Raw genomic sequence first — 9,328 nt, 5'->3', positions numbered from 1 at the left:
TATGTTAGCTTCCAGTAAATCAACTGAGTGATACACCTCTAAAATCATCCAAACTCACAAACTTCACATCCATATCATCACACGTCATATACATCTCTTCCTTTTTTATTTGTGGTGTCTTTCTCAGTCAAGATAGCAGTTGATTTCAAGGGTCAGGTTTGATATAAGGAATCCAGCAACGTGACATGACCTTTTAAGAAGACCGTGATCAGCAAAATATCTTGTAATGAATGAAACCTTAATACAAGCAGAAATGTTTTGGGATAGAACATTTATTTATTGCTTCATATTGCAGTTTTTGCAGATATACTATTATGTTTGAGCTAAGCTACAAGCATGGAGATGTGTTAATTCAGAGAGATTATTAAAGACTATAAGTGTCTACAGTGTTGCTGTGTGTGTGTGTGTGTGTGTGTGTGTGTGTGTGTGTGTGTGTGTGTGTGTGTGTGTGTGTGTGTGTGTGTGTGTGTGTGTGTGTGTGTGTGTGTGTGTGTGTGTGTGTGTGTGTGTGTGTTTGTGTGTGTTTTCAAATATCGGCAGGAAAACGTTTTGCTCAGGCAGGCGACGATGCTTCACAGCTTTTTCATTTTGGCAGTGACTAGAGAGCAGAGAGACAAAAAAAAGAGCATCAGACTTTCTGTGCATATACTGTTGTGTGTTTGTGTGTTGGTACAACTTACGTTTCTTGACCCATTCAGCTTTGGGATCAACACAGACTGTTCCAGTACGTGTGGCGAAACTGAGGGGGAAAGAAGAAAATGATGGAGATTCTATGTATGTTTGTGCCCACGAGATGATGATGATGATGTATGTTTGTGTGTCGGAAACATGTATAAACTTACATTATAGCCTCCACACAGTGTTTATGGGAATGTTGTTCTTCGTATGTGTTCCCAATCACGTCAGTGCTGACATTGTTGGCAATGGCCACCGTGCAGCATTTTAACTTTTTGCCAGGATGGCGATCTGAGAAGGCCAGTGAAAGATTACATCAACTGATAACAGTACAACTTTCTGAGATGTTGATTCATTTACTTTCATTCATTCATTATTTAGGATATTGTTATTTTATGGCATTTTAAAGCATGTCAAATTGAGCTGAAATTAATTAGCTGGAAGACAAAGAGAGCGAGAATAAGCGTTATCAGAACTGTACACTTGACATGTTGCTTGTTCAAATCTCATTTGGGGATATGTGTGCAGCAAGTATCACTATGAAACTAACATTATTTATTTTAGATAATTTTTTGGCATGCTCTGCTTTGTGATAGTGAGATGCGTCCGCTGCCGTAAGGACTCGGTCTTAATGGTAGCGCTCTATTTGGTTTTACCAGGGCGCCCCCTAAACACATTATTTGAACCATTAATTAATTTTGATGATCCATCACTGGACAATATTCTGCACAATGCATATTTATTTATTTATTACTCCGTGTCACCTCCTACTGTGCAATATGCCATTTCTATTCATCCGCACCTTACTCATCTCATACCTATCTGTTATAATAAGGGTGCTTATAGTGTACATATTATTATTATTATTATTATTATTATTATAATTCTTATTAAATTGTTTCTATTTCTTAGAATACTTTATTTTTCCTATGTCTATTGTCTAGTTGTCTTATTCTGATGTGTGGGGATTTTTCTTTTGAGCTGCTGTAACAAGGGAATTTCCCTTGTGCGTATAAAGTATCTCATCTTATAATATATATAGCATTCGCTGAAAGAAAAACCTCTCCTTAAATGGTCAAACATGAGAAAACTGCAAGACCCACCACTAGCAGATGGGTGTAGTAGGAGCTGATGATGGGGAATACCAGTTATAGTGGTTAAACATATACATTTTAACATCTGTTTGACTGAAATAAGAGATTAAAATGTTGGCTCAGTATTGTGGTAATCATTTGGTACTTACGGTTTTGTGCAGAGGCCTGGAAGCACAGACAGAGCAGGAGGAGAGTGAAAGACAGGACCTTCGTGGACATTTTGAAGAAAGGACAGGCTGGTGGACGGGTTTACTGATCAGGCTGCAACTACACAAGCTGATTGACTTTTGGATTATTTATTGGTAAGTTCAGAGAAATCATGTTGGGGTGGGCTTGGTTGAGGGCAGTACTGATGACGTGCTTCCATATGTGTATGTGTATATGCTGTTGCTGTGTGTTTGTGTGGTCGTGGGATTTCACACCTTCTCATCAGAGATCATCTTTTTAGCCCTCTGTGCAACTTTAAACCACCAACATCTCGGTAACAGCTTTCTGAGAAACAACCTGACACATTTACACATGCACCTACACATGCACAAAGTACACAGGCACACACACACACACAAAGTACACAGGCACATGCAAACACACATACAAAGTACACAGGCACACACACACACACACACACACACACACACACACACACATACATACAAAGTACAAAGGCACACACAAAGTACACAGGCAAACAAAGTGTAAAAACGATGCACAGCGTGGTGGTTGTCTAGTTTTGACATAAGTGACATATTTACACAGCAGATGATTTTTGCTTTCCATTTTCTGACTGATTTTCTTCTTTTAGAACAGAAACTACACAAAGCCTTCAATTACTCCCTACTTTATAATTACAATAAATAATAAAAAAATGTTTTCTCACTGTTCCATCTAAGTCATTCTGAACTCAGGGTCACCGTGAGTCACATTCTGCAGTACTGTGATATATTCAACTTTTTAAATAGACTAGCGAACTGATAACTGGTGCCGGGGGTGGGACATTAATCTGCACACACGCTGCCATTACAGAGGTAGTTTAAAGTCAGCAGGGTATCCCTTTAAGTGTACGCTATATTTTGAATATTTTCACCGCTTTACCTCTCTGTCAGAGAGCAGTAATTTTACCCCGCTATCTCGTTCAGTTAGTTGTGTGATTCTGTTGGTGAATCGAAACTAATTCTTGAGCGCAACCACCTCGGTATGTGCAGCCAGCCTAGGAGGGCCTATCGTATTCTAAACATTATTATTTATTACTAAAAAATATTTAAATTGCAATGTGACTATAGCTTTTATATTGCCGTACTTGATTAGCTTTTAACAAAAGCAATGGCTCACTTCCATCCGTGATATGTTGTGATTATACCACAGCTAAGGGCCGTTGTTTGGCGGGAAGCCTGTCGTGAGCTATTTTTCACACACTTAAAGAGTAAAGTGAAATGGATTAAGTAGCTTTGTGATACCTTAATTTGATTCTTACTGGACCAAAGATTAAGGCCTAAATGTTTCTTGATGTTTCCTAATCTGAATTTACATTCATGATTTTGTGTTTTCCTACTTAATTAAGTGTTTTAAGCAACCAACCCCCTAAACCTGCAAAGCACTGGTTATACCGGCCATGATATTAAATTATGCTGAGTTTATATTAAGCAGTCCACTCGTGAAAACTAAAATGAAATACATTTTTTATGAGCTGATTAAATTGTATGTGTTCTTGTTGTTGGAAGAAGATAGAAGTTCAATTTACAATTACAGCCCATCTTATTCGGTCTAGTATTTCCACTCTCACACTATTTAATGCATTTAATTTATATTTGCTTTGCTAGATGATCATGTCAGATTAGCACACACTCTGCTCTGGAGGAAATTATTTGGGTGACACACATACAGGGATGGATAGACACTTGTTGACCTGTTTTCTTTTGCTTTATTATTAACATCAAGCATAAGGTTGTTGTCACAGCTTTCTGTCTGTAACGTCTCAGGAAGAATGAAGAGGAGTTTCAAACGAAGATACAAAATACTCAAACGTTTATTCAAAATGGCAATATCCAAACTCGAAACAGTGAGTGTAATACTCAAACATTGACCGACAACTGAGGAGTGAGAAACAGGAACTTAAATACACAGATGGTGATGAGAACAGAACAGGTGAAGATGATTAACAAAACTAGACACAGGTGATGACACCGAACTAATTAACTAAACAGGTGACGACAGAGATGATGATGAAAACAAACTGAAAGTCTATGAAAACCTGACACTGTCCCTGTCCTTATCAATAATCTGAATTTATTGGCGGTTGTGTGACAGCAATAGTTTCAACCATGCATATCTCAAATCAAGTGTATCCGCATGACTGGATACTGCAAAAGATAAGTGGCAAAATATGTTCTGCTTTTTTTTAATAATTTGGATGAACTTGAATGAACTTGAACCAGACCTAGAGACTTTAAAGTAGTAAGAAACGGTATTAAAGTGTAAGATTTGTACATTTAAAACGGATACAATTTTTTGATTAATTTGTTATTAATCTTACCGAGTTAACATGAACAATTAACATGGACAATCATGCGAATAATTGCGATTAAATATTTTAATCGATTGGCAGCTCTAATAAAAACTTCTTGACTTGAAAGAAATTCTTCAAGACTGCAAAAAATCTGAAAAAAAAAAAAACTGGACTTGTCCAGCTCTTTAGCTTCTTCTGAATAAGGAAAATGAAGCGTCTCCCACTATGCCAACACCATAGACTGGCTAACACCAGCAACACACTGGAAATGAGAGCATGACCCTGCAGGCTTTACACAAATGTAAAATGCCACTTGTATCATCTTTGAGCAGCAAGCAGAAAAAGTGTGACAGAAAGTGGCAGAAAGTGGCAGAAAAGAGGAAATTCTGTGCTTGTTTTTAACAGGTGCTAACCACATCCCCATCCCGTTCTCTGCTGCTGCCATGCAAGGCCACAAAGCTCTTACTCAGCAACTTGCCTCTTCAGGGTTTGAGAGGGCATCAGGGACCACATGTTTCACAGAACAGAGAAAATGCTGACACCAAAATGGTTGTGTGAAGAGGTGATGTGGTGTTATGATCAAACGGAGGCGGTGCGGTGGAGTACAAACCAAGCAGAGAGCTATTCAATTCTCTGTTACCTCCTAGATATTAAGAAAATGTCAAAGTCAAAGAAAGCCGGATTTGCTGGTAGGGCTTCAACTAACTATTATTTTCATTGTCAATCTGTTGATTATTTTCCCTATTTGTTGTTTAGTTAGTTGTTTGTTCTATAATATGTCAAATGTGGATCAGTGTTTCCCAAAGCCCAAGATGACGTCCTCAAATGTCTTGTTTTTTTTCCACAACTCAAAAATCTTCAGTTCACTGTCAGAGGAGTGAAAAAAAAAAAAAAACTAGAAAATATTCACACTTGACTCATGACTGATTAATTATCAAAATAGTTGGCGATTAATTAAATAGTTGACAACTAATTGGTTAATCTTTGCAGCTCTTCTTGCTGGTCTTGGAAACATCCTAGTAAAAATGTATATTAATATGCACGTAAAAAAAAAAAAAACCACTATATTTCAACATGTAGTTATTAGTTATGATCTACTTGACCTGCTTCAGCCATAATTAAACCTAACATCAGGACAACTTTTGGTCATTGAAATCACAGAATCAGTCCTTTCTTGGCTTTTGCAGTCATGTAATTACTTCATCAATTCTACTGTACTGTAGGGAGAACCGTGCCACGCCCACACGGCTCTGCATGAGTCTGATGATGTAATTATGGGTTCTGACAAACCTATTGCCCCAGATGAAACACCAAGGCAACAGGAAAATGTTTGATATGCAACATAGAAACAAAATAAGGCACTACAGCCATTATCTGGTGCAGAGTTGGTTTGAATGGGTATAGAGCTGCAAAAATGAATCCATTAGTTGTCAACTATTAAATTCATCGCCAAATAATTGCCGATGAATTTAATGGTTTCCTAAATGTAAATATTTTCTAGGGCTTTCTTGGGCGCTATGAAACACTGACATTTTTCATTATTTTCTCACATTTTATAGACCATCAACTAATCGTTTATTCAAGAAAATGATCGACAGATTAATCAACTATGAAAATAATCGTTAGTTGCAGCCCTAAATGGGTACATCATTTTGACTAGCACGATCGGAAACTTTTCTTGGCCTTTTCAAGTTGAGGCAAAGGTATGCTAAAAAACAAACTAGTTAATACAAAGTGTTGTTTGACCACATCTAAGGCCAAATGCATTTATACCTGTTCCAAACAGAGCACCTTTTTTGTAGCACTGATGCTTTAAGCCTCCAAACTTCTAGCAGCCCAGGTTTACCACCCAGCAATTATGACCCTCACTTTTTGTTCAGTATTCTTGTGAAGTTGTTCGATATCATAAGCACAGCGACATGTCAATAATAGCAGAGTCAGAGGTGAAAGAAGTTTGCTTCTTAATTTGGCATGTGTACCGGACCATGTCCGTGTGTGTGAGTTTTTGGGAGAGGAAAACTGCTGCTGAGTGTGAACGAAAGACGGAAATGTAAACTGAATAACAAGATTACATGATGATCAAATGAAAACCAAAGATGCTTTATGAAGATAAAGTTGCTGTCATTGTGGGTAATTTAATGTTCCACCCACTAACTAACCACAGCAGCCACATCACATGTTTCATGTTTGATCTTTAGCTGGGTAAAAACTTTGCAGCCTTTATATATTCACCAGCAGGCATCTCGGGCGTGGTGGGGGAGGAGGGAAAAGGGGAGGAGGAAGCAGGGAGAGAGGAGGAGGAAGCAGGAAGGGAGGAGGAGGAAAGAAGGCGAAAGGAGGAGGAAGCAGGAAGAGTTAAGGAAGAGGAAATAGGGAGAGAGGAGGAGGAGGAGGAAGGAGGAGTGGAGGATGAAGAAGGGGAGGCAGTGGATGTGATGATGGAGAGGAGGGAGACAGGAGTTTAGGGGGCCACAGACGAAGCAGCGGCCTGAGCTTTTGCTTTCCTGTGAGAAAGAAAATAGATGACATAAATATATTAGACAATATGTTTGGGGTTGAAGGATTGAACCAATGAGTGTAGAGACGTGTGAGTAAATCAGAGGTAATAAAAAAAAAAAACTTACTCAAATGCAACAATCTTGCGTCCAACCCAGGGAGCTCTCCCATAACTGCAGAAAAGACCTGACTTTGTTTGAAAGCTGCAGGGATGACAACAAATGCAACATTAGTACTGCCCAGACTCTCTCTCTTGGTATAGTATTAATATTCTGTATTATAGATAGGGCTGGGCAATAAGTCAATATGATAATTTATTTATAATTTCAATGTGATATCGTGAATTGCAGATGTGTTTTAACATCACACTATTTTTTTAGCATGCATGTAAACATAGTCAGTATATAGCTGGAAAATAATTATTTATTTTTTCTCTATAATTTCACTTGAAACTTTACAACATTGATTATTTATTGAAAATGTTATTGTAATAATTATTTTGTGAAAACCCCTATGGTCAACCCTACGATATCGTCGCAATATCAATATCAATGTGTTTGGTCAAGAATATTGTGATATCTGATTTTCTCCATATTGCCCAGCCCTAACTATAGATATGGCAGTTTATGGCAAATGCAAAGAAATAAAGTTGAAAAGCAAAGTTATTGCATACAGTGTTGCTCTTTGTACTTACATGACAGCGTGGACACATGGAGGGTTAGCTCGCTGCACCAGGTATCCTAAGATTGGCTCGGTTATCTCCTGGCTGGTGACTTTGGTACAGCAGGATGCCAGATTCTCTGCTAACGATGGATTGAAACATAAGAGTTCACTTAAAAAAAAAAATAACATAAGAATTTTAACTGGCTCACAGGAGGCAAAGCTCTTGTACTTTGTGTTTCTAAATCTTAATCTCACCTGCCGATCCCGACTGAAACATAGCCACCAGGACGATGACGACCAGAGCGCTCTTCAACATGCTTCCACAGTTTTCCATCTTCAAAAAATGAACGATAAATATGAGATTAAATGGATAAATACTGAATAAATTAATCTCTGTTGGTCTTTCTTCTCCAGAGAGCTTGATGAACTGACAAACGTCTGGATACGCCGATACTTAAAGGCCCGAAAAAGCAGAATCAGTCCCTCCGGTGAGTCATCTCTTCACTTCTTTCTTTTTCTCTCTCTCTTCATCTGAATGAATGACCGGACCGGAACTGGTCACTGTTCAGAAGAAATCTGCCTCATTTCAAGACAAGGAACAATTTAAAATACCAAAAAACGGCTTCCTTTTTTTGTCCTCATATCTGTAAAAAATAAATGATTAATTTAAGATTTTTTTTTTTCTTTCAAGGTCAAACTTCTCATTTTAGGAAGTCACTTCTTTGGCATTTATGTCAAAGACTTTGGCAATCATTCTGGGCAGGACTTGCTTCAGTGTGCAGTCACAATGGGCTCCAGCCCACTGACACCCAAACATGTCTCAGCATGCACTTCTGAACTCCCACCCATATGTAATATACTGTCCAGAATTCATGTATTATTATCCACTGTTCTTTAATAATGTCCAAAATCTCTGTTAGACACAAACATCATACAAAAGAGGATTCTTCAGATTTTTACAGGACAGTTTAGAGAGCATGATTCTTCACAAGGGAGTATATTAATCTACATGAGGTCTTAGGCCTGCTGCTTGTTTTTCACACCAGGCTTTGAAAACTCCTATTCACACTCATTAACCTACACCTGTACAAACACAGGGGGCCCTATCTTGCACTCAGCGCAATTGCCTTTGTACACCGACGCATGTATCATTCCTATTTTGCACCCGACGCACAGCGGACTTTTCCCTCCACAGACGCTCGTCGGTAAATTAGGGAATGTATTTGCGGGGCGGTTCAGTGAAAAGAGGAGGCGTGTTCAGGCGCAAACGTTACCTGGTGCTATTTTGCAGTTTCAGAAAACAATTCCACCACTGACCAGGAAAAACCTGGTCTAAAGTCAGTGGCGCTAGTCTAAAGTCAGTGGCGCTAGTCTAAAGTCAGTAGCGTGTTATTCAGATGCTATTTTAGGGACGAAAGCTTGGCCATAATGTAGCGTGTGCACAACGCGCATACACTTCTCTCAAACCATACATAATTACAAAGAAAAATATTACTGAAAATGCGCTTCAGGTGTTTGGATAGGTCAGGAGGCACTTTACAGTACAGTCCTCAAAAAGTCACAGCATTCTTTGTGGCTTGTTGTGTTTTACACAACATTTCCATGAATCATGGATGTGTTGATGACATAAATGAGGAAATATTAGAAGACTTAAGGAGACGTGATGTTGAACTACGGTGGGATTGGACACTCCGGTCGAATCTGGTCCAGGAGTGGCAATGCGCGATGCGCTCCTGGTGGAGCGGGTGGACGGAGATAGAGTGGGGGGAGGAGGAAGGGGCACAACAGGAGCAGGTGGTGCGTTTGGAGGCCCACGCTCCATGGCTGCAGCAATCCTCTCCAGACTTGAGGAGATGTGCCCGAGGGGCCGCAGCAACATCGCCACCCGGCCAAGACG

At 39.1% G+C, this 9,328-nt stretch overlaps 1 protein-coding gene across 1 annotated transcript; it reads right to left on the bottom strand.

The window, feature by feature from the left end:
* Positions 1–254: 254 nt before the first annotated feature.
* ccl34b.4 (chemokine (C-C motif) ligand 34b, duplicate 4) lies at positions 255–2,084 on the bottom strand. Its single transcript, XM_039789976.1, has 4 exons — positions 1,919–2,084; positions 843–966; positions 681–739; positions 255–598 (listed from the first exon to the last, which is right to left on the bottom strand). Exons 1-4 carry the CDS (start codon positions 1,986–1,988, stop codon positions 573–575), a joined length of 279 nt encoding a protein of 92 aa, XP_039645910.1. The 5' UTR covers positions 1,989–2,084; the 3' UTR covers positions 255–572.
* Between the last annotated feature and the right edge of the window lie 7,244 nt (positions 2,085–9,328).

This window comes from Perca fluviatilis, chromosome 22 (assembly GCF_010015445.1).
Source record: "Perca fluviatilis chromosome 22, GENO_Pfluv_1.0, whole genome shotgun sequence".
NCBI lineage: Eukaryota > Metazoa > Chordata > Actinopteri > Perciformes > Percidae > Perca > Perca fluviatilis.
Note: the sequence above shows the minus strand (reverse complement) of the source record. Positions and strands in the feature narration are given on the sequence as shown.